The following is a 24,086-nucleotide window of genomic DNA, read 5'->3' as shown; positions in this document are numbered from 1 at the left end:
TTCTTTCTTTCTTTCTTTCTTTCTTTCTTTCCCTTCTTTTCTTTGGCTGTATCCCGTTGGGTTGATGTCGATCGGGAGTATCTTTAGCAGATACTAACTTAATATAGCTGTGTTTCTTGGTTGTGGAGGTCAATCTGGTCAATCCAGTCAGTCCGGGCAATCCGGTCAATCCGGTCAGTCTAGCCAATCTGGCCAAACTGGTAAAACCGGCTCATCGGGATCCAACTCAGGTGGCTCAAATGGCACACCAAGCTCGAACAAACCAAGTGGCTCAAACCCAATGGGGTCCTCAAGTAACATGGGAAGTTCGAGTAACATGGGAAGCCCCTCCGGAAAATCGGGCAGCCTGAGCGGTCCTAGCAGTTCTATGGGCAACTCAGGAACTATGGGAAACACAATGGGAAGCTCAAGTAACATGGGAAGCTCAAGTAACATGGGAAGCCTATTTGGAAATTCCGGCAGTCTGACTGGCCCTGGTAGTTCCATGGAAAGTTCAATGGGGAGTCCATACGGCAGCTCAGGAAGCCCGTATGGAAGCTCAGGGAGTTCGACTAGCCCTTCTAGTCCTATGGGAAGCTCATATGGTAGTCCTTATGGAAGCTCGGGTAGTCTCACTGGCTCGGACAGTCCAGTGGGGAGCTTGATGGGAAGTCTGTTTGGTAGCTCAAGTGGCATGGGGAGTTCATATGGGAACGAAGACAGTATGAGCGGCCAGGGAAGTTCGATGGAAAGTCCACCGAGTGTGATTGATTCGGGGAGCTCAGATACCATGAGTGGCATGGGAAGCTCGGATAGCTATGGAAATATGGGTAGCACATATGGCTATGATGACATGGGAAGCTCAGACAGCTATGGTGGCATGGGGTACTAAGTTTGCAGATTGCCGTGTTATGCGATCCTACTACAGCACACGGCAAGAAATGAAGATTAATTTCTGTGGACATAGCTGTCCTCTATGAGGCGTGATATGTACTGCAGCCTGCAGTGCTTGGATGATCATCTTGTTTCTTTTTGTCTTACCAATCCACAGGCCCTGGATGACTCCATTATTTTTCTGTAATGAGTATAGATCTGGGATACCCACTATGGGATTTAGATATATTATTTTTGATAATCTAACTCAGAGAGAGCATCATAAATGGAAAACTATTGCAGATGCTCTGTAATTTGCGCCACGTGGTAGGACAGTACTGGTCTTGCCTTAGTGTCATGGTCAAATTGTTCGATCAAAGCTTACAAGAACTTAAGACGTAGGATTGATAAATCTGAGTCCTTGGGGAGTAAAAACTGCCTATACTCTGTATATAGGATGGAATTTGCCCCCAAAGTAGTAAGGGCATGAACTGTTTATCTGACAAAGGAACGCGTAGGCGCTAGGGCTATTCGGGAACTCGCGGTCAACATCTCTGGATCAACCCTCATTTCTTTCTATAACTAACGATCTCTTTTTACAAGAGCATTTCCCCCATCACTTTCTACAAGGCCAAACATGTCTCAAGCAAAGAAGGCACTAGATGCCGTCAAAAAGTTAATGACGATGTTGGACTTTGCTGGTAATAATTGGAGGTGTGCAGCCCCCATAAATCCATCCACCGTAGCAAGGAAGGCTGACAATCTACATTAGCATTGAGGGTTATCAAAAGGCTTTCATTAACAATCTAGTGGGCCTCCAGAATCAAATGCAGGAAGTTCACGACAATGTTAAATTGCTAAAGCCGGACTCAAACCAAGAGGCCTCCGCCGATGGGAGGATAGAAAAGTCATACCCCGATGAGATGAACGAACTGGTCCGTGGGATATTCTATGTAAGTCCACTCTCCGCCTTGTGTATTGCGTATAAGTTAATCTAACCGGGGCCCTTTTTCATGGGAATAGCTGTGCCGTGACTTGGCTGTGAGCTTCCAAGCTCTTGCGGATTATGCGGCACCTGAGGGCAGTCTATCTTCCAAGCCCTACTTGGCTTTGTGACTGAGGTTGGGGTAAGTCGCGGTCCCTATTAACTCTTTACCGGGTCTTGGTTGATTAATCACTGTAACAATAGCCATATCTATTGTTCACACCAGCGCTTTTCGTTACAAGGGCGATGGGAGAAGAAACTGACACAAAAGAGAAGCATAATAAACTTGCACCGGAGCAGGAGGACATATTCTTTCATGCAGTTTCGTCCGCGGCATATCATTGCCTGCATGTGTGGATACCGGAGCATGCGAGGGATGAGGAGGATTGCCGACCTGATACAAAGCCATAGAATGACAGACAGTGTAGGCGTTTCAGTTACCTTTGGGTATTGTTGCTGTGCAAGGGTACAACTACGATTTTACGGATTACTCAGGTTAACTCTCATGTATCAAATATCGTATAATGTGATTGGATTTCGGGCACTATTCAGGTCTAGATGCAAACTGCCAGTATATGCATGTCTATGCTCATCATGTGCATATACCACGGTGTAGGTTATATAAGACAAGACCAAGCTCTCACACAGTCATCAATTTTATAATTATTAGTCTTTAGTATTTAGCCCACTAAACAGTTCGAAAACAAAATGATATTTACCCCCATTCGGGAATAGGGCTGAAACTACCAAGCCCGCCACGACATCTAAGGCATGAATATAGCGTGATGGCAAAGCATGCAGAACATAGTAGAAAATAGCCTATAAATTTAGTCGATATTTATAACTAGGCCAACAGGTCCGAACATGTCTGCAGAACAAACACTAAAGGTTGTCGAGGACTTGCGCTTATTCGTGGGAATTGCTATTTGTCGTCTCAGGTGTGCAAATCCCATCAAACACGTCCAACGTAGCAAAAAAAAAAAAAACAAAAAAAAGGAGGCTGACGGTCTGCATTGGCAATAGCGATAATCCTCGTCTCAGCATTACAGAAGGGGATCTGGATGTAGTCGAGAAGAGACTGAGAGTTCCTCACAGGTTTTGTTACTTTCCAAAGAATGTGGATTTCAGCCGGGACGAAGAAGAGTCAGCTAAAGGCAAAGCTCGAGGAGAAGAAGCGCAAGTATGAGCAACAGATATTGCAGGTCAGTTACTCTTTATCTTATTGTAGATTACTTATAATCTAACCAAAGCCCTTTCTTTCTATGGGATAGCTTGACTGTGAGTTGAGCAAGTACATCCAAGCACTTACAAAATGTGCACCATCCACTGGCAACTGGGCGATTTAGAGTCGTCTCGAAAACCGTGTAGCTGCGGTTAGAGTAAGACAGCGTCATAGTACTCATTGATCTTGGTTGATTAATAACAGTAATGAATAGAATTACATTACGCTCAATTCAGTGAAAAACACCAGCACAGATGATAAATTTACGTGCGCAGCAGAGGAGTGCCCAAAGGCGTGGTCGTGAGAGTGACTTAGACCTATACTGTTATACTGTTAGGACGCTAATCAAGGTGAGTTATTCATTGACCTTAGACCTTAGTGATGCAGCTGACTTCACGGATCACTGAGATCGGGGGTTTATAGATGAAGAGTATCTAACAGTCATATATAGCATATGCTATGATATATCTAGACTTTAGCCACTATCCGGATCTATCTTACAACCTACTATATCCATGGGAGATGTGTATATGTCTCGAGTCTGATCACAGTGGCCTTTTGGCGGAGTTAAGAATATACCTACCGGGACACATGCTCCCACACAGTCATAAATTAGAGAATTAGCACACTCCAAAAAGAAAACATTTAGAATATCTTATAATTTGTCTACTAAACACCTTGTGTATACATACAATGACATTTACCTCTCCCAGAGAATACTAGTAGGGCTCCAGATCAAAGCAGTGGTCCCGCAATGACACCTCAGGCATAAACATCGCGTGAGTACTCAAAAGTTCACTGCAAAAGCCCACATGCATATCGTAGTATAAAATAGTGATAGTCTATGGATTTAGTTTATAGACTAAAACCATCGGCAAGGATACCCCACCACGCCATTGGCCTAGCAGGATGGAAGTAATTAAAAGCCCCGAGCGAATGGGAAGGAGACCTTCTAGCACGTTGATCTTGGCCTATCTCGGTATTTAGGAGCATGTTCAATCAGCTGCGACTGTGACTACATCTAGCTAGGAACGGAGAAAAGAAGAATAACGAACTAGGCATGAGCCCTGGATGATCGTCATCCATGTCGGATATATATTAATGGTCTTCCTTTCCTACCTGTACACACCAGAGAGAAAAGTTATATATTTCCTTCCCAATGCTCTCACTACTTTCATAATTCTTATAAGCTAGCATTCAATTGTCCACTCTCTTTAAATCCCCATGAAACTATCCATAGTATTGACTGCACTGCCCTGGACGGCAGCAGCAGCAGCAGCAACCCTCCGTCCCAAATCCAACGTCGTCAACCAGACCACCTGCGGTGGCACAACATACGCATACACCGGTCTGGAAGGCTACGGATTCCTCCCTTCCAACGCAACCGACAAGTATGGCGACACAATCGGCGGAATCGGCAGTTCTATAGCCATTGAGCCAGATTCCTGGCGCCGAACCGACAAAAACACATACTCAGGGATTGTCTACGCTCTACCTGACCGTGGCTGGTACATATAACCTACTCCCCAATTGAATGAACTCCCAACTAACACATACATCCAGGAACACAAACGGAACCCTAAACTTCCAACCACGCATCCACAAGATCGCCCTAAAACTCACCCTCGCACGCAACGCCTCCGCCCAAACCCCCTCCCCCCCAAACCTACACCTAAAATACCTCGACACAATCCTCCTCACCGGCCCCGACGGTCTCCCCACCACCGGCCTTGACGCCGACGTAACCGGAGCCGCATCCTACCCAGGCTACCCGCCGCTGCCGGCAGCCACCTACGTCGGCGACGGCTTCGGCGGCGAAGGACCCGGCGGGAAGCGTATCTCCCTGGACCCGGAGGGTCTAGCGATCGACAACGACGGTGGGTTCTGGGTGTCCGATGAATACGGGCCGTATGTGTACAAATTCAGCAAAGAGGGGAAGATGGTTCTGGCGATTCAGCCGCCGGGAGCGATCCTACCCCGTCGTAATGGAACATTGAGTTTCAGCGCGGCCAGTCCGCCGGTGTATGACCCCGAGCTGGAGATTAACCCGGAGGATCCTCAAACGGGTCGGAATAATAACCAGGGGTTGGAGGCGTTGACCATATCCCCCGACGGAAAGACATTGTATACGATGATGCAGTCTGCGCTGAACCAGGAGGGCGGGCCGAAGAAGAAGAATCGGCGGCCGGCCCGTCTTCTGGAGTATGATATTTCTTCTTCTTCTGGGAAGCCAGTGTACAAGCATGAGTATGTTGTGCAGTTGCCGAAGTATGAGGATTATACGAAGAATGAATCGGTGGTGGCGTCGCAGTCCGAGATGCATATGCTTCCCACTGGGGACTTTTTGGTTCTCTCGCGGGATTCTGGGTTCGGGCATGGACAGGATGAGACGAGGTCTGTGTATCGGCATGCGGATGTGATTTCGATTGGCAATTCGACGACGGATTTGAAGGGCAAGTATGATGGTGTTGGAGCCAGTGTTGCTTCGTCCAAGGGGGTGTTGAAGGATGACATTACGCCGGTCGAGTACTGCTCGTTCCTGGATTATAATGTTGAGTCGGAGCTGGCCAAGTTCGGGCTTCATAACGGTGGGCCGCAGGATGCGAGGCTGTTGAATGAGAAGTGGGAGAGCTTTGCGATTGTTCCTGTCGAGCCGGAACAGCACAAGCGTGGCTCGTCCAAGACGGAGTATTTCTTGTTCAGCTTCAGTGATAATGACTTTATGACGCAGGATGGTGAGTCTTTTCTTCCTGGTGTGAATGTGTCTGTACGGACGTTGGCTGACCAGAGGTTTTCTTTTTTTTTTTTTTTTTTTTTTCATAGGGCACATGAACTTTGGGCGTTACAAGTACGCCGATGAATCGGGTTACAACATTGATAACCAGGTTCTGGTCTTCAAGGTGGAATTCTAAGGATTTCAACTGTGTGTATATATTCCTTGATAGATTGGTAGATCGATTTTGTTGTTCATGATAGTGTCCACTAAAGCATTGAAATAATGAATTAACAGTATGTAATAAACCGGCATGCTGTCGGTGTTCTGATTGATGCCTGCACCAAATACAAGTACAAGCGAAAGAGCCAGAGTCTGGAAAGATATGAGTTGGCCAAGAACGCCCCTTTCCATAAATGCAATCTTGATGTGCCCAGTTCACAGGAATTTCATAGCATAGTAAATTAGAAGTCCACCGACAGGTGATAAAAGGAGACAGCTCGGCCTCCGTACTGAACGAGAACATAATGGCAACCAGATGGATCGACTAAATGGTGTAGACATCCCTAGTCAAAGTGCGTTATCTGCGTCAAACGTTTCATAACCTATGACAGAATATTTGCATTTGCATTGGTATACCTATATGCAGCCACAAGGGGGCATTCCAGGTGTGAAAAGTAGTCACTAGTTGGCAATGTTAATCGCGCGTAGAATGTCATCTAGGGACCATCCTGGGCCACCAGGAACGATTTCAGCCCATACTTCCTCGGGGACCGCGCTCTCACGAGGAATCAAACTCCAGTTAGGGCTGGGTTCGGGCTTGATCCATTTGAAATCTTCAACCTGGCTCCAGTGGTCTTCACTGTCCGGGTGGTCGTGGTCCAAAGCCTGCAACGGTATGTGTTAGCGGGGTTGCAGTGAAAGGCAGAACTACTAGTTACATACGTATGCTCTTGGTATCTGGGCAAATCGAATATTGGTGCAGTCCTCAATAATCGGGTTGCTGGATGCGCTCAGGTACACATCCACGTTAGAACAGTTGTGCATGCGGAATTGGCGGCAGGTCACTACGATGGTAGTGTTTTCCACATCGGTGATGTGGGCTGGACCGTTAATCTGTCCGCAAACTAGCAGGCTCTCTTTGACGCCCTTGATCGTTAGACTGGCGTAGGGCTTGCCGTTGGCAGTGGGGATGGACATGTCCACGACGCAATGGCGTAAGGACGTGATGGAGGCAGGCACTGTAGCCGTCGAACCGGAGGACGGAAGCATGATATGGAGCCCAACATGGTTGTTCACGGACACAGATGACACAGCAGTGGCCGCAAAGGCCTTACCCTTCCCGTTCTTCGACTTGTCCTCACTGTCATCGACATCAATGGTCGGGAGGGCTGGGAAAGAAGTCGGGGCGATCTCTGCTCTCGGTTGCAGGATGCGATCCGGCTCATTCAATGGTGTGGAGGGATAATTAGGGGTCTGAGCGGCGGATGAATCCACCGAGGATGTTCCCGGCGAGAGGTATCCAGGCATACTCCGACCATGATAAACTATGTTGGCTGCATCAGACAAGGAAATTGCCGAGGCATTCTTCTTCGTCTTGAAGCTGAACTTAGGGCGCGGCTCGACCGTCGCCCGAGTCTCAACTAGCTTATCCTGGAGGGCCTTGATCGCCTAGACGATGGATCAATACAAGACACGCGTCAAGGGCGACATTATTCAACCTACTTCCGCATATATCCGCTGATCATATGTGGGGATATAGCTCGCTGCGTCCTTGACTTCGTTGGACAATCGGGCAATGCCAGCTAGGCAGTGGTCGGTCGCATCCGTCCGTTCTCCTCCCACAAGAGAGGTATCCGCGAGACGGTCCATCTGTTCTTGCAGAGCTATAGGAAGCACGGGTGTCAGATGATTTCCGACTGTGCACATAGGATCACAGTCCATCAACTAGGTCATACCAGTGATCTCATGTTGAAAGTAACGGAAAAAGCGCTCTTTCAAAGGGATTTCAGATTTGAGAATGGTCTGGTTCTCGGCCTGAGAGGGCCGACGGGCATCACGAATCTCGGATTGAGACATGACGATAAGTGTCGTGTAGGGGACAATGAAATGAAAGGGGAAGAGGGGAGGTTGCTGTTTAGACTCGAACTACTCTAGAGTTCCCGAGACGGTCCGCGTAAGAATGAACGGATTGATGACGTCGTCTTGAAGGCATATATATCAAAGCCGGTTTGACTGGCGTCGACACGGCAAAGGCCTTTGAACCCCTTCCTGTAGGCGTTGCTTAGGATAGAAAGTAATCCGCACCGAATTTTCTAAAAGTCAATGCGAATATTAGCTCATTCCAGCTGCACGCAATCTCAGGTACTGGACTTGGACAAGCTGCAGAAGCTCCGACGGTCGATCACCCGCACGATCCACCGGAGGGACAGAGGGAACTGGACGAAGGTGACTTTTGGCACGACAGAGTCACTGATGGTCTCCAATAGCAAAGGACATACCTCTAGTAACCTTCTTGTAACTGACTGATTTGCTCTTTTCGTCTCTGATGTTTTCAAAGTGACGATCGATCATCATGGAACCCCCTCGGGACTCGGGACCTCAATTATTCCGGGGAAGCTCCCCCGCACTAGTCCGGTCTCGGTAATGACGTGCATGATCCAGGTGAACGTCCTCAGGCATCGACTTTTCACCGTTCTCGAATCAAACTACTGGCTTGTTCGTGTAGTCCACAGATGAGATTACAATGAAGGAATGTGTGCTGAATGCAGAAATATTATATTTATTATTGATTTATATTCGATCCTCCACGATCTTATGCCCAAGAATTAATGTGGAAGCAGTCTTGGATCTCTTCGTCGATCATCATGTTGATGGTAGCTCAGCTAGCTTGCTGGTGATGGATATGTATCCATCCAACTCAGGGCTTTGTTGTTTGGAGAGCAGTGAAGCTCGCCGGAATTGCACATCAGCCGTGGGCCGTTCAAGAATCAGCCGGTCAAAATCAGAGCGCAAATCATAATCTTTGGATGTCTGGGTCCCCTCGTGCACTCGCACCGTCCGGAGCATCAATTTCCCATTGTCCATCCAGAAAAGCAATACCTCGTCGTCCTGTGGGAAGGCCAAGCTCAAGTAACCGGGCCGGAAGACTGACGAACTGATCTTATGTGAGGCTTTCTTCATCCGAGACACTCGCGTAGACCCACTAGCATTGGAATCGAACAGGTAAATCTGGTTCATGCCATTCGCAATTGCAAACTGCGACCCGGAGGCGGACTGGGCTGCGTGTGTGATGCGGGTGCTATTTGGGTCTTTCAGCATGTCTTTATCGGCGACGGAGGAGGATTTCGGGAATTCCTTTTCGAAGTAGGCGGGTAAGAGAACTGCATGGTGAACATTATCGTAAAACACGCAGGTGAGGTCTTTGTTATTAGTCGTCCGCTTGTATTGTTAGTCACTCGTGCAAAGGAAAAATGGAGAATCTAGAGAGACATACGTGAGAAAGCCTAAACGACTGTGATTTACCAGGTACAGTATCCCACCGTTTGAGGGACAGGTCCCACACATCAACATAGGCATTGCAGTCGGTCAGGTGCGTTGCAATGACAAAATATTTCCCGTCCACTGAGAACTGTAGCTTTCTTTCAATAATTGCTTCTGGCCCCGGAGTACCGTCATCTCCTAGGGGCGATGCGATGTGCGTTGGGGCCGGAATCATATCACACAGAGACGCGCTGGGGTCTCCGGTATCCCCAAATGAGACTCTTACGATGCCGCCCGCAATAATTTCGTAAACTCGAACTTCGTTTTTGAGGGTAAATGCAACGTATCGATCGTCGCGAGACATAACCATATGGATCGGAGGTAGGGATGGATTGTGTATTTCAATCGGCAAATGAGCTTCGGCACTGAGGCCAAGCCCCTTGAATACCAGAAGCTCGTAATGCTGTTTGTGTTGTCAGTTCTGGCCGAATTGCTTGAAGGTAGATGAGTGAAGGTCCATATTACCTCTCCAACAGCAGCTATTACCGCGCAGCGCTGGTCTCCGGCGGCAACGTATTGCACGCCGGAAACATCATATCGGTGACTTCTTGGCTTCTGCGCTCCGGCACTGGGTGTCTCAAACCTGGCCACCCAATTACTTCCAACACCCCACAGAAGAAGGCTTCGGCCGGACGCAGAGAAGCAGAATCTGGGCTCACGAGGTAAATGGTTCTTCTTCACTGATACCCGTCGAAACAGGGAAGAACCGGTGGAAAAGGGTAGAGAGACGTTTTTCAGTTCTCGCGGGAATGACCTCGTGCTGGATTTCTCATACAGATTATCGGTTTTAGCACGCGCTAAAAATGAGTTACGTGGGTCAGAGGGTGTAGTAGGAGAATATTTGCTATTCATTGCACTGAATACTGGCTTGAAGGTCGCAGGCGAGATCGGACTCCATGTCCCATCGCCGGAGTCTATACGCACGGATGAATGGCTGGTGGAGTGACTAAGGGAGCTCGAGGAGGTCGTGTCTCGAGACATGGATTCAGGGAAGGAGTAACTTCTGACACTGCCCGACTCGAAGCCAATGCGTGTTTGGGAAAGCCTGGCCGGTTCCACCATCCGTGCATGTTGTATTTTCGTGTTTGTTGGACACAAAGGGCAGTAGATATTCAGTGTGAGGGTTTGAGAGTTCGCTCGGATTTGCTATGGAAATGTTGAACCTCTACCGTTATTATGATGGAACGATTGAGTGATGGCGTCATGAGGGGATTCGCATACCTCGCGAGCATTTTTATCCATCCGCTCTTCCAATAATGATATGGGGACCGAATGCGCAGCAGGGCAATCCACATTGTAGAGTACTTCATCTTGACGATTTGGTTGATTCCCTTCTTGGAGGGGTGACAGCTGCAACCACTCTGTGAGATTCTGTTGGTAGTGGTGCGAGGTAGCCTCGAGCTCTCCGTTGCAACCCCACAGTTGGACTCTACGGTTGATAAGCCATCTCACCAGATGGCTCAGGGATGCCTCGCAGACTTCCCTAATACGAGATAGCTGAGCCCAAGTGTCCCGGATTCGTCGTGTTTGGAGGGGTGGATGAGCTTCGGCATTCTGGCTTAGCACAACCGTCGCAAGGATTTGTAGCGGAGGTGCTGTGAATTCATCATTGAATGCTGCCAAAACCGTCTTCGCCAGTTTCAATTTGTTCTCTCGCGCGTGATCAAAGATATCGTCCACGCCCAGTGCAGCAACTAGGCTATGCCCCTGTTCTTGGGACATCCGACGGCGATCTATGTGAGACTGTACCATCGTCGCCTCGGCAGCCCATAGCATGTCAAACAAAGATAAGAAGGGAGTCATCTGATCGGTGTTTTTCTTCAGAAGTCCCGTCAAAAGGTCTGTCAGAGTCTCTGTATTCCCCAGTAAGGAGTTCTACCATGCGTGAGCCGAACTTGTTCCCGTGGGCTTACAGAGATGCGTGCTAGAACTTACCGGTTCCATGGCAGTGACTTTAGGATTACTTCCGTGCGACGCCGGGGAAAACATATGACTTTTAGATGACGAATCCGAGGATTCTATACTATCGATGACGTTGGGCAGCAAATTGCTGACCATAAACCTCTCTGCGCCGGGCAGCTCCGAGTCTTGCCATGCTTTCCTGATCGCACGTTCCAGACTGAATTTCATCTCATGGCGAATGCCTTGACCTCGCAACAGAAGCAGTCGCGCACCGGCGAGTAACGTGAGGGCGAGAAAGTGTCTATATTTGACCAGCTCGGGGGCGGTGGCTTTGCTGTACGGGAACAACTTCGGCTTCACCTGCACGAGGTACATGAGGGTCGAGAAAATCACTTCGGCGGGGAGGAGGTATGACGTGGAGGAGGGGTGGCCATCGTCGAAATTCGTCAACCCCTGCAGATAGGTTCTCTGCAAGTCAAAAATGGCTTTGATCCAGAACACGGCGTGCATTAGATGCTCGACTTTCGCGACATCGGAAGCATCCTCCGCTTGAAAGATGGCGACATCCGTAGCATGTTCGCCGATAATTTCCCTCACGATATTGGTTATGTCACGCCGCCGTAGCTGTTCCCACACTGCTGCCACGAGTGGATGTGACATGAGGAAACCGGGGGCAAATCCGCCACCAGCATACGAGCGATTCAAATATTAGTATTTATTTATCTATCGCGCAGCTGTTGATAGTTTAATTCGGAGCAGGATGTCAGATTGCGACGGAAAGCTGCGACCGCGTGGTGAGATAGGGGTTGAAAAGATGGCATTGTCCGCGACGGATGACAGGTCCGGAAAACATGATGGAATTTGGATGAACGGGGAGAAAAGGTGCTGCCAGGCTATCTCAGCTGACGCGAGGCTGCGTGTCTCGTCTTACAGGGACAAACGTTGTCCCTGTCATCTTTTTCCCCCTCCGAGTCCTCCCCCAACCCGGGTGAATTGTCCAATCATACTGCATTAAATCCTCCTGCAAGGACCTTCGCACATTGATCGGCCACCGGAGATCTTTTTGTGTGGAGGAAGAAGACGAGACGTTTTCTCTTGTTTGGCTCACACCAGAATGACTTGTCACAAAAACAACCTCAACAACAATGCGGGTGGTTTGTTTTGTTTCTCTTGGAAAACGTGACATTTTGTGCCCAACAGGGAGGGGGGGGGGGGTCACATGAGTTACCAACACAATGAATGACTTTGTGAAACCCTACAAAAGGGACTTTGGCATTTACAATCAATTCCATTAGATTGTTTCAAAAAGCATACAATGCATTCAAAACATAGTGGATGTTTCAGAAGTGTCTTACTCTCCTGCATGGTACTCTTAGAACTGTACCTACTATCGAACTTTTTTAACTTAAAAACGTAACCCCTGTCCAAAACCCTCCGAGATGTAACTAGTAGCACTCCAGACGCGACCTCAGTTCAGAGGTAATGAAATTCGATTCTCATTCTCCATGCGGTCATCTCGGAACCTCCTTGCTTAAATACACCCAGATGAGACTCTGACCCTCATAGCTTTTGGAACCGAAGCGAACGCCGACATTCCTCAAGAAACTTTGTTACGGAAGACCACACGTGGGTTGCCGTAACTCAATCAAGAATGCACTAGCCACTTAGATGTGTCAGATGAGGTCGATGGATGCGAAGTCGGTTGATCATACTTCAGAGCTTAGGGCTGGACAGAACGATAGAGTTTTCTATCGGGCTCACGCGAGCTTGTTCCACCGAACCCAACAGATGAAACGAGCACGTAGTATATACCATTCAGGAGAAAAGGAACGTGGAGCTGTCTACTACCAATGATTGAACATTGTAATCAGAGCTCTATGAGAAAGTCGACAAGGACAGTAGAGCAGACAGAATCCCCTGGCATCCCGTCACAGTGTCACAAGAATACCCGAGTAGCATATACGGCATGTTGAGGTTGTAGATAAGTCTGACCAACGGCAATAGTGTGCTCTTATATGTGGGTTGACTCACTGGAACACAGTCCCATTTCAGTCAAGCCGAGGCATTTTGCTGACCGTCATTCAGTGAATGTACAATGTGTACAGTGAAGTTCAACTTGGCTTCAGATGACCCATCTCCCCGACTAAAAATAGCCGGGTATGACCGGCGAATTCACTTTCTGAACCATGGTCTATAATAGGAGACCCGGAAGCAATGAATCTCGTTGTTATCCAACTCTCTTAGACTGGTCGTCTATCGTCATATTTAAGCAACCTTATCGCCGGAGATATTCTCTGGTATCACACTCATTTCGACGATCCAAATGGGCGAAACAATGTTCGCACACAGTAGGAGTTTCTCATGCTACATCATGGCCATGGCCATGACCGTCTTGATGCTGCCTTATCTGGCAGATGCTCAAACCTTCACTTCGTGCAACCCTACAAAGGCTAGTGAGTGGCATTTACTATGAAGATTCCAGGTCGACGATCTAACGTCGACAGACTGCCCCAAAGATCCTGCCTTTGGAACCTCGGCTACATTTGATCTTACCAAGTCGGTCCCTAATAGATGGAAGTCTATTGGAACTGTCACCCAAGACAAGGATGGCGTGGCCTTGACGGTTGCAAAGAAGCTTGATGGCCCTGTGCTTCAGTCCGACTTCTACATCATGTTTGGTCGAGTGGAATTCACTATCAAGGCTGCACCGGGTACAGGTATAGTCAGCAGTGCAGTTCTTCAATCAGACTGTCTGGATGAGATAGACTGGGAGTGGCTTGGAGGGGACAACGCTCGGGTTCAGACGAACTACTTTGGAAAAGGCGACACCACCACCTATGACCGTGGTGCCTTTCACCCCGATTCTGGGAACCATGACACGTTCAAGACGTACACTATCGATTGGGATAGTAACCGGATTCTCTGGCAGATCGACGGCAACACAGTTCGTACATTAGAGGAAAAGAACGCCAACGGACAGTATCCACAGACGCCCTGTTACATCAAGGTTGGCCCTTGGGCTGCTGGGGATCCTTCTAATGCCCCAGGAACAATTGGTACGAGCTATGAATTCTGAACCTTAGTTTATGCATTTCTAATTACGCTCAATCACTAGAATGGGCTGGCGGTGAAGTCGACTATTCGAAAGGACCTTATACCATGTACGTGAAATCGATCAAGGTCACAGACTACTCCTCTGGCTCTGCGTACGAGTATACGGATAAGTCTGGTTCATGGAAGTCTATCAAAGCAATTGATGGAAGTGTCAAGGGCGACAGCTCGGGGGCTGTGACAAGATCCTCTTCTACAGGTTAGTCTTTCATCTACCACTTTCATTTCGCGATGTCGCACTTGCTATCCGAAGATGACCTTCCACCCCTATACTGGAGCGTCTCTCCCTGAAGACTCAAACTGACCTTCAATGCTTCCAAGTTCTTTCCGCAGCCACTCTACCAACTACCTCCAATGTCTACGTCACAGCCTCAATAACATCCTCACTCCCCGACATCTCACCTACAGCCACCGCCATCCACAAGGATAACACCACATCCAGCCCTGTGACAGGATCAATGTCACCGTCATCGTCATCGAGCCAACCACCTCTAGCCACCGGCGCAGCAAACAAGAGCTCACTAAACAATTACCTCACAATTCTGCTACTGCTGGCAGTGCCATTGGCAATCTGAGCTCAGCGTAGTAACTCGATAGTCTACCTTCTCGGAAAGCCCGAAGTCCAGAACTCGATTCGCTTCCTTATCCACGCACAAACCTACTTAAACCTTACTAAACGAATGCTGAGCATTCAGTACTCTTCTTCTTCTTTCAAAACTCCACTTCAACACATAACAGATTATTTGAAGAACCCTCCATTGCACCTGTACACAGCTCACAACGCCAATAGTAACCAAAGAGACACCCAATGTAAGAAATACCAAAATAACCCAACCCGTAATCGATCCCATAAACCCAGAGCCCAAGTGCTACGTAGTCTATTGCTTAACCACGGTACCACCAAAGACCATCCTGCATATTGAAGATCGCAATTTTCCACGCGTGGCAAAAGTGATATCTATTGGTAGAAGGAGAATTTGGCCCCCAGAAGTAGCCGACGCTTGGACCTCCTGCGCGTGTGGAGATTTAGGCTAAAATGTTAAAGTAGATTCGTTAGGATATTACCGTGTAGCTTTTAGTATGTGCATACAAATAAACAGACAGATTGGTAAATCTATAACTTCTATATGCCAAGGCAGATTGTAAAAAATACAATAATACAGAGGAAAATTCCTTCTCAAGCCCTTACTCAAAGGATCTGAGTCTTGATTCCCGGCACCGCCCAAGAAACCTTGTCGAGAATGCCCTCCTTCTCGAAGGTTTCACGCAGCTCCTTTCCAAACTCCGTGAAATGGTGCCATGACTCGAAGTGGACGGGGACGATGCGCTCGATGCCAATCTCGCGAACCAAGCGTGCAGCATCGCTACCGCCCATGGTGATCTGCAGCGGCGTAGCTTGGCCGGGGTGCATCACCTTAGCGGCGCCCAGGTTCATCACAGCCAGCTTGATGTGGTACTTATGCTGCATCTGCTGCAGTTCCTCGAGGTAGATGGTGTCGCCCGTCACCCAGACGGCATTCTGGCGGCCGTCGGCGGCGTGGCCGAATGCCTCGGTGTGAAGGATGAAGCCAGTGACTTCGCCGCCAGGGAGGTGGCAGCATGGGGTGCCTGTGATCTCGTACTGGACACCGCGGATGTTGTGAGTCTGGAGCTCCCAAGGTTTGATGCCGTGGACGCCGGGGCGCGGCGCGAGGTTCTTGGCTCCGTCCATCGTTGTGATTACATGGCGGCCGTCGAGGAGCTGACGGCCCACGGGGTCGAGGTTGTCGCAGTGGTCTTCATGGCTGAGCAGGACAGAATCGATTGGGGGCAACTGGTTTAAGCCCAGAGCTGGATCCTCCAGACTACTGGTCACCAGCTGTTCCTTGGCATCGGGGAAAAGGTGGGTGATGTCGTGCTCCACTCCGGCCGGGCCAAAGACAGGATCAGTGAGGAAAGTGACGCCGTCAATCTCGAGGATTACGGTGGCAGTCGTAATATGGGTCAGGGAGATGGAGCTCGTGAAGGAAGTCTTGACTGCCATGGTTCTGCTTTTATTATCGGTCTGGAAAGAAAAAAAAAAAGAAAGAAAAGAAAAGGCAGGAGAAAAGGAAGAAGAAAGAAAGAAAGAAAGATAGACAGGCTCAGAACGGAGAATGCTTTGAAGGTGAATAATTCTGATGGAGGGTGGACATGCCCAGGGTTTAATATAGGCATATAGATAGATTTCCTGAGAGGATATGCCATTATTCATGGTAGCTCAGTTCTATGTCACAGGGCCGGTGGGATGGAACGGATACTTTTGTCAGCAATCGCCTGGCTTATACTGGCTTATGCGATGTATCCCTGAATACAAAACCCACTATTAAGCTCTCCACTTCCTCTGCTGTCTACCTTCTAAGCGATTCTGTTAATCAACCTTTGTCACTATCGTTCCACGCGAAATCAACTCTCTCATCTGCCTCAACCATGACACCCCTGTCGTCTTCTCTCTATACAGCTGCATCGTTCCTGTATCTTGCCATCATCCCCAAACATGTCAAAGTCGGCCTCACCCTGGTCCCACAAACGATAAAGGCGGTTCCCTCTACGGAAGAGTTTGCTCTGGCAAAGGCCATCATCCCCGCCACCTGGCACTTTGTCAATGGCTATCTGGTTACACTGGGTACGAGACTATTTCCTGGCGATTTGTTCTTGACGTATCTTCTCATTTGTCCCTTTCCACAGCGCTCTTAAACTACAAGTGGGCTAAGTCCGGCGGCCCTACAACGACGATGGAGAAGTGGATGGTGGGGGTTAACGCGCTGGTTGGTGCCTTGGTTGGTGTCCAGTACTTCAAGGCTCGTCTCCACGTTGCTCTGTCCGTGCTGTGGCTGGCTCCTGGTCTAAGCATTGCTGCTGGACTTCTCGCGTCAGCTTAAATCTGGTCTTAGTTGTTGCCGTTTCCTCCACTGGAATTGGGTAGATGCGTGTGGGGGTGTATTCGAGTGGATAAGGAACTTTTGCTCATGTACCTAAACTGTATTATTTTGAAGTAACTCTCCGTTGAATCTAGAAAGTACCCCTGGTTGGAAATTGATAGGAATCAGACCATGTCTTCATTGGAAGTACGTAGAGGCAAGTAAATCAATCCAGGGATGAATGCATCATGGCTTGGCTTCAGTTAGGGTTGATGATTTACAGTGATTTTTCCCACTCGTTACAATGTAAGCAGCGACATTAAGCCCCCTCGCCTAAACAAAACAAAAGCCCAGCAGGGGAGTTATCATTATGAGTGTGATGAAAGGGAATTTGAAGAAAGGTTGCTCTCATAATATGATGGGCTAGTTAACATAGTTAGAAGATTATGTGATAAGTTAGATTTGTTTATGAGTTTCTATCCCTGCTCCTTCTCTATTGTTCCGAAAGCTCCTTCAGTTTGTCAGAATGACTAATATATATATATATATATATATATATATCAATTTCTAAGGACATAATCTTACAAAACAAGCATCCCACATCTCCCGCAAAGTCACAGGGGGCGGCCCGGTGGGATGCCACAAATACCAATTGTCAGCATTTTATGATAGTTTTAAGTGGGCAGAGCACCCTCTAGATATTTAGAAATTCTCGCTCAATATCTATGAGAGAAGATAATCGGCTGACCTGGTGGTTCGGAAATCGCAGCCTGATTCCATCGAGTCAAGATGATGATCGGCGGAGCTTCCGACGGTAAGTGGCGTCTTCCTTCCTGTCATTTATCCTGCGAACGTAGACTATCAAAGTTAACGACTTTTGAGACGGTTTCCAGGCTGGAGCAGCCCAAACGACCCCGATAACCCCTTCAACTGGACGCCGCTGCGGAAGTGGTTCGTGACCGGCTTAGGGCTCCTGGCCAGCTTCGAGACACTCATCAATGGCACCATCATCACCGTCGCCCACGAAGCAATCAACGATCAATTCAACGTCAGCGATGCACACTTTCCTCACTCCTACTGGCCGGTGACCTCGTGGGGCTTGGGCGGTGCGACCTTCTCTCTCATCGTGCTTCCGATCATGGAAGATTTCGGCATCCGTTGGGTCTTCCTGGCCATTTATCTGTGCTTCCTTTGTTTTCTGGTGCCCCAAGCGGTCGCGCAGAACTTCGCGACCCTGATCGTCACGCGCTTCTTCAGCGGAGGCTGCGTGGCTATCCTGGCCAACACCGTCGCCGGTGTAATTGGCAATATCTGGTCTGGCGAACGCGCGCGCACGCTCCCGATCAGCCTCTACATCACCATCTACATGGCCTCCAGTAGCATGGGCCCCGTGCTGGGGGCCGCCATCTTTCAACATCTCTCGTGGCGCTGGATCGGTTACATCGAGCTGATCTGGACGGGGGTCTTGTTTCCCGTCTTTCTCCTGGCCTTCCCCGAGACTCGTGCGTCGGTCATCCAGGGGCAACGGGCGCGAAAGGCTGATCACAGCACCGACGACACAGAGGTCAAGCCGACGCCCGGCACGGGCGAAACCGCCAAGCTCCTCATGCGACTGAGCGACAGCATCAAGCGACCGATCATGATGCTTTTCACCGAGTCCGTCGTCTTCGTCGCCACGCTGTGGTCGGCGTTCAGTCTCGGCACCATCTATGTCTTCACGCAGTCAGCCGAACAGGTCTTCAACGGCCTATACGGATGGAACGCAACGCAGGCCGGCTACATCCAGGCGGCCATTGTGGTCGGCGAGCTCATCGGCTTCGTCATCTGCCTCATCTGCAACCGGTGGTATTTCGCCTCCGCCACACGCAACCAAGAAATCCCCGGCGAGCCGATCCCTGAGGCGCGACTCTACGCCGCCGTCATCGGGGGTCTCCTCGGCAACACCGGCGGCATGCTCATCTACGCGTGGACAGCCTACCCGTCGCTCCCCTTCATTGCTCCCGCCATCGGGCTCGCCATGGTCGGCATGGGTAGTAACGCTGTCGTCATCAGCATCGTCACCTATCTGTTGGACGCCTACGCGCATCTGGCCAGCAGTGCGATTGCCGCCGTCGGGCTCGGCGAGAATCTGTTTCTGGCGATCCTTCCCCTCGCCACACAGAGCATCTATAACACCTTGGGCTACCACTGGGCTAGTTTCCTCCTCGGCATGATCTCCTTCCTGTTGGCTCTCATCCCCTTTGTCATGTTCCGATGGGGTACGGAGATCCGGGCCCGGAGCCCACTGTTGCAGGAGGCGCGCACCATGACTGCGGCGATGTCAGGGGAGGAGAAGGAAATGTCGGAGGCACATAAGTCCACTTGAACGAAAACAAAAAGCAAAACAAAGCGAAAGAACCAGGTGGTGATCGGAGACTACCCCCCAGCTTCGGGATGGTCATTCATATGAAGGGAAATCTTAAGCAAGGAATTCTTCGGGCTTTTTCTCGTCGCATTGATGTCCTACGACAGGACTAACGAAACTCCAAGCGTATGGTTGGGCAAGTAGGGTAAGCGTTACATCCGTTAGATTGCTATTACAATTGATTCCATATATAACTTGTAGTATAGTTAGATATTATGATTGACATTTTGCAATATACTCTGTACTTAGAAGGGAAAAAAAAATACCGGTCTACTAGCTAATAGTAAATTGATTGGGAAGGTGGTCAATCTGGTTTGGGAGATTGGATCTGTTTTTTGGGGGTTTGTCTTTTGGGGTGGGTGGCTTTATTTTTTGGCGTTAGATTTCTATGAGGTGCTTTTTAGTGTATGTGTTGGAGGGAAGTATGCACTTTCAATTCTGGAGAAGAGATATATTGACTCCGTGTATCTATATACATGTCGGATGTATCCTGAAGCGACTAGTGGTTCATTTACAGGCAATGATCCGGATTACCCTGTGGATTTCCCCACCATGTAGGAAACGGGCGTTCCTTACCAGCAGCCCCGAGGACGGCAAACGAGAGAATGAAGATGATAATTTGAGACCCTCCATCCATGGCAGCACCAATAAGGTAATTGTACTTGTTATAGATCTCCGGCAGCCGGCGTCTGAGCCAGAACTGCGAGAAGAGGCCGACAACAATGGACGACCAAATCCACGATGTATTTCCATAGTATGGGCTACCGGCGTAAGAAACGATGATCGCTGTGTTCAGCGGCAGCTTTCGGAGACGAGGAATCACTTTCAGTAGACCCCAGTGCAGGATTGGCAAGGCAAGGCCGATGACTAGACAGAGGGGCACGATGAGATAACGGCTGTTGACGCCGTACATGTCCTTTGCGAGTGCCCATGTAATCGCCTGGGTGTTTAAGCTTTGCACGGTTGAGCCGCTCCAGACGTTGTTTCCCACAGGATCGAGGAGGATCTCTCGTTGGGAGCTCACAATGGTGGTCATGACGACGTAGTTTAAGGCTGCGCCGAGGAGGGTGCCGTATATTTGGGTGGCGAACATGACGCGATGTGGGACTTTGGTGTATTGTCCGACTTTCAGCCAGTTGGCTAGGTTGACGGAGAGCAGGATACATTGGTGGGACCAGCTGGCGAAATAGAGATTGGCCAGGGGGCGGCCGGGATGAAGAGCACCTGCCACCATCTTGGACAGCTGGTTGGTGGCAACTCCGGTTCCGTAGAGACCATAGAGTACGCAGGAGAAAGGTGCAATGAAAGCGCCGAGCAGAAGAGAAACGATGTAGCCCCAGACTGGGAGAGTGGTTTCGCCTTTGATGTTGACAATTAGCCCGGCGACAAAGGCCAGGACGAACAGAACCAGGTACCACCACATCGGGACTTCCTTGTACTTCAGCATCGCCTGATAGTGTGGATCCGGTTGAGTCTTGTTACGTGACTGCTTCCATGAGAGCAGCATGTCTTTGCCATAGAAAATGAAAACGTGGGTAATTAAAGCACCGATGGCCAGGTTCTGTGTAAGGTACCCCCAGACGGTGCTGGAAGTCAAAGCGGGTAGGCCTATTTCCTTGAGCTTTGTGAAATCAATGGTTCCATGACTATTGACGACTGCTGATGTTGAGAACTGTGTGCCATTGCTCTGGAAAAGCGAAGTGGACATGAAGGGGAACGTTTTCGCATCCCAGGCATTGCTGTAGTAGAGACCGAGTATAGCAGCATACAGAATAACGTAACCGATCCAAGTGTTCAGCTGTTGCTTGATTGGTAAGGAAAGGTAGGTGCTCTGAATATATTGCCAGTCCAGCGAAAAGTTCAAGAGGCCCATGCCTTCGTTAGACGAAGCGCCTCCAAAGATCTTTGAGAAAATGGTCCGAGTGTGCTTTGGCGCGTTCATGGAGGCGAGACAGAAGATAGAAAACCCCGACAGCCAAGGCATGATGTACGCGGGAAATAGTTCCCACACAGCAGTAAGTAACAAGGCCCAGCCAAACTTGGTCAGGCGAGCTTTGTTGGCACGCCGGTCAAAATGAAGATTCTGGTAGAGCACCACCTGGGGTAAGGTGGACCAGTACACCATTTCCGCCGGGTAGACAATCAGCGGCCGCATCACACCTGCTAGGACAAATCCACAAAGGGCCATGGAAAAGGTTCCCAAAACCGCAGTGGTTGCAGATACACTATGGTTATAGAAAAGTCGTTCCACGGCATATACTTCCACACCGCTGAGGCCGTTATTTCCAGATGATGCGATTAGGGCGGCTACCACATGCTCTTTGATGGTAAAGCGCTGACCAAAATTGAGAAAGGTGAGTACTGTCTGTAGCCATTTCCATTTGAACCTGTCAGGACGAGGAGTAAACAAGGCCCAAGCTTCACCAAAAACATAGACGAGCACTATAGGCGAGTGTGTAAGTAGACAGCACAGACAGACGCCGAAAGGGGAAAGGCCTACGCTGCAGAAAGACCGCAGACACTTGCGCTTGATATGGCTTGAAGACATAGAGCATGGTAATCACGCTCGAGAGCGCAGTGAACACCGAGCCTAGGACGACGGAACGAAAGGTGAGAGAAGAATCCCCGTCATCTCGGACGGATACAATGAATCTCGATACATCAGCCCCTGATGTGAAGCGTTAGCTGCAAGTAACAGGAACCTGAGATTACGGAGTCGGCTACCATTTCGGATGACAGGATGTCCCTTCACATATACAACATCATTGTCATCACCCCGAGATCCTAATGAGTCTTCGCCATCTGTTTCGCGTGGGTGACCCGTCGCCTTCTGTTCACTGACCGTCTCATATGGTTCTTCTGATTTATTGCCACGTTTTGTCAGTTGAGAGCCATTTGACACTTCACTCCCATCTGCTGGGGCTTCCACGTAGCTGGGCATTTTGGTGATGCCGAACCGAGAAGAAGGCGGGTCAGGAGGGGATAAAAAGATAAGAGGTAATTTAGATAGCTCCGGAGATGGAGGGATTATAGATATGGGATTGCACTTCCATTCTGATCAATGTTCCAGGGAAAGTGGAACGGAAGATAGTGAGACATGCAGCATCTTATAGCCGGCGTCCAACGGTCTTCCGATTTCCTTCGCATTGTCTATCTTGCTGCGAATGATCCCAATGGTGCGATTCGTAAGGTGAATGATAAGAGGTACCGTCAAGGCACGGTTACATCCAATGAATGGTGCGAATTTAGTTGCAATGGTGAAATCTGCGGCGTGCAGCAGTTTTGGTTCCCACCCGGGGGGCCCCGTGGCCAATTAAGCTAGCGGCTTTAGATTAACCCCCATGACAATCTTTGCCCTAAGATGGTGTTCCTCCTTAATAGAATATTTTAAGAAGGCCTTCTGGCCACCAGGATTGGTCCTTTCCAGACGTCTTTGTTACCAAAGCTTTGCACGGGGCACGTTCATGTCGGGAGTACATCCGAGGATTAATTAAATTTATTTAGCCAAGGTTCTTCGCATGGGAGAAGTGGTGGGTCTCTAATACTACGTATATTCCTAAAAGTTAAAACTCTTTGAAAAGAAACAACACTAACATAGTATCCAAATCTATAATAAACTAAGGCACCTGTGTGCCGAAGACCTAACCTAGTAAGAATGGCTAAAGGATTCCTTCAAGACGCCCATGCATTATTCACTGTGCAAGCGGGCCTTCTGTGGTGATCTGTGCCAGCCAGTCGCTATTTTGAAGCGATGCCATGAACGTAGGGGATGTCTGCCACCGCCCACAAGCCGAGTTTCCATCAATATACTTGCCCAGAATCTCAAGACAGTCTAGTACTTTCTGCTGATTAGCTGGTGCTCCAAGACCTGGTGCTACAATTGACGACGTAGGAGAGCTATCGACCGAGCAGCGTCGCCTACATGTTCGTGTGGCGCCTTGTCCATAACCTCTACAAGATGCTTCTGGCGGTAAGGCTCGTGGCTGTTGCCCTATGTTCGGCGAAATCCGCCTCTGTGGCCCATTTTGTCGTCGGCATCTCGTTTCAGAGTGCCCTCGCCTAACGACTTGAAAGGTTGCGTGGCTGCCCTAGTGCGGGGGTGGGAGAGAAATCAGGCTTTGGCAAGATTGCTGTAGGGTCTTAGAAATTGACTTCGACGCTTGGAGTAGAGAACTCCGTAGTTATTGCAGGAAATCAATGTTGACGGACACCACGGTGGGAGGAATACTGATAGTGGCCTCTGTCGACACTGGGGAGAATCCCACACCGGTCTGAGGTAAGGCTGAGCAGCGCACTGTAAATCAAGGCGGTATTTGTAGGATACTTGGCTTTATTAAGCATCCCATGCTGTCGCTAGTTATCTACAATCACATCCTTCCGGGATTAGTGCCAATGAATCCACACTTTTCGTTATACCCCCTCGTCCTCGCTTAAATCTTCCCGATGGATAAGATGTATAAGAATCACCGTGGAAG

General features: G+C 49.2%; 10 protein-coding genes across 10 annotated transcripts; 6 read left to right on the top strand and 4 right to left on the bottom strand.

The window, feature by feature from the left end:
* Positions 1-298: 298 nt before the first annotated feature.
* BDV38DRAFT_284110 (uncharacterized protein) lies at positions 299-871 on the top strand (the record flags this gene model as incomplete). Its single annotated transcript, XM_032060197.1, has 1 exon — positions 299-871. One exon carries the CDS (start codon positions 299-301, stop codon positions 869-871), a length of 573 nt encoding a protein of 190 aa, XP_031912426.1.
* Positions 872-1,489: 618 nt separating this feature from the next.
* BDV38DRAFT_284109 (uncharacterized protein) lies at positions 1,490-1,968 on the top strand (the record flags this gene model as incomplete). Its single annotated transcript, XM_032060196.1, has 3 exons — positions 1,490-1,566; positions 1,625-1,805; positions 1,876-1,968. The coding sequence occupies 3 exons, from the start codon at positions 1,490-1,492 to the stop codon at positions 1,966-1,968; spliced, it is 351 nt and encodes a 116-aa protein (XP_031912425.1).
* Positions 1,969-4,283: 2,315 nt separating this feature from the next.
* BDV38DRAFT_284108 (esterase-like/phytase family protein) lies at positions 4,284-5,971 on the top strand (the record flags this gene model as incomplete). The annotated part of the gene is made up of 3 exons (XM_032060195.1): positions 4,284-4,567; positions 4,623-5,794; positions 5,883-5,971. 3 exons carry the CDS (start codon positions 4,284-4,286, stop codon positions 5,969-5,971), a joined length of 1,545 nt encoding a protein of 514 aa, XP_031912424.1.
* Positions 5,972-6,456: 485 nt separating this feature from the next.
* On the bottom strand, positions 6,457-7,851 carry BDV38DRAFT_284107 (putative tubulin-specific chaperone c; the record flags this gene model as incomplete). The annotated part of the gene is made up of 4 exons (XM_032060194.1): positions 6,457-6,660; positions 6,718-7,443; positions 7,498-7,658; positions 7,731-7,851. The coding sequence occupies 4 exons, from the start codon at positions 7,849-7,851 to the stop codon at positions 6,457-6,459; spliced, it is 1,212 nt and encodes a 403-aa protein (XP_031912423.1).
* Positions 7,852-8,485: 634 nt separating this feature from the next.
* BDV38DRAFT_114541 (uncharacterized protein) lies at positions 8,486-11,996 on the bottom strand. Its single transcript, XM_032051018.1, has 5 exons — positions 11,251-11,996; positions 10,537-11,190; positions 9,781-10,461; positions 9,269-9,718; positions 8,486-9,213 (listed from the first exon to the last, which is right to left on the bottom strand). The coding sequence occupies exons 1-5, from the start codon at positions 11,875-11,877 to the stop codon at positions 8,638-8,640; spliced, it is 2,988 nt and encodes a 995-aa protein (XP_031912422.1). The 5' UTR covers positions 11,878-11,996; the 3' UTR covers positions 8,486-8,637.
* Positions 11,997-13,588: 1,592 nt separating this feature from the next.
* BDV38DRAFT_293989 (glycoside hydrolase family 16 protein) lies at positions 13,589-14,903 on the top strand (the record flags this gene model as incomplete). The annotated part of the gene is made up of 4 exons (XM_032062400.1): positions 13,589-13,670; positions 13,722-14,273; positions 14,333-14,527; positions 14,650-14,903. 4 exons carry the CDS (start codon positions 13,589-13,591, stop codon positions 14,901-14,903), a joined length of 1,083 nt encoding a protein of 360 aa, XP_031912421.1.
* Positions 14,904-15,517: 614 nt separating this feature from the next.
* On the bottom strand, positions 15,518-16,351 carry BDV38DRAFT_293988 (MBL fold metallo-hydrolase; the record flags this gene model as incomplete). The annotated part of the gene is made up of 1 exon (XM_032062399.1): positions 15,518-16,351. The coding sequence occupies one exon, from the start codon at positions 16,349-16,351 to the stop codon at positions 15,518-15,520; it is 834 nt and encodes a 277-aa protein (XP_031912420.1).
* A 425-nt stretch (positions 16,352-16,776) lies between these two features.
* On the top strand, positions 16,777-17,228 carry BDV38DRAFT_284103 (uncharacterized protein; the record flags this gene model as incomplete). Its single annotated transcript, XM_032060193.1, has 2 exons — positions 16,777-16,972; positions 17,035-17,228. 2 exons carry the CDS (start codon positions 16,777-16,779, stop codon positions 17,226-17,228), a joined length of 390 nt encoding a protein of 129 aa, XP_031912419.1.
* A 768-nt stretch (positions 17,229-17,996) lies between these two features.
* On the top strand, positions 17,997-19,899 carry BDV38DRAFT_293986 (MFS general substrate transporter; the record flags this gene model as incomplete). The annotated part of the gene is made up of 2 exons (XM_032062398.1): positions 17,997-18,021; positions 18,101-19,899. The coding sequence occupies 2 exons, from the start codon at positions 17,997-17,999 to the stop codon at positions 19,570-19,572; spliced, it is 1,497 nt and encodes a 498-aa protein (XP_031912418.1). The 3' UTR covers positions 19,573-19,899.
* Positions 19,900-20,122: 223 nt separating this feature from the next.
* Positions 20,123-22,552, bottom strand: BDV38DRAFT_293985 (OPT family oligopeptide transporter; the record flags this gene model as incomplete). The annotated part of the gene is made up of 3 exons (XM_032062397.1): positions 20,123-22,053; positions 22,112-22,279; positions 22,324-22,552. The coding sequence occupies 3 exons, from the start codon at positions 22,550-22,552 to the stop codon at positions 20,123-20,125; spliced, it is 2,328 nt and encodes a 775-aa protein (XP_031912417.1).
* Positions 22,553-24,086: the final 1,534 nt, after the last annotated feature.

The sequence above is a fragment of the Aspergillus pseudotamarii genome (assembly GCF_009193445.1).
Source record: "Aspergillus pseudotamarii strain CBS 117625 unplaced genomic scaffold BDV38scaffold_35, whole genome shotgun sequence".
NCBI classification, from domain to species: Eukaryota; Fungi; Ascomycota; class Eurotiomycetes; order Eurotiales; family Aspergillaceae; genus Aspergillus; species Aspergillus pseudotamarii.
The sequence above is the reverse complement of the archived record's forward strand: the minus strand, read 5'-3'. Positions and strand labels throughout refer to the sequence as shown.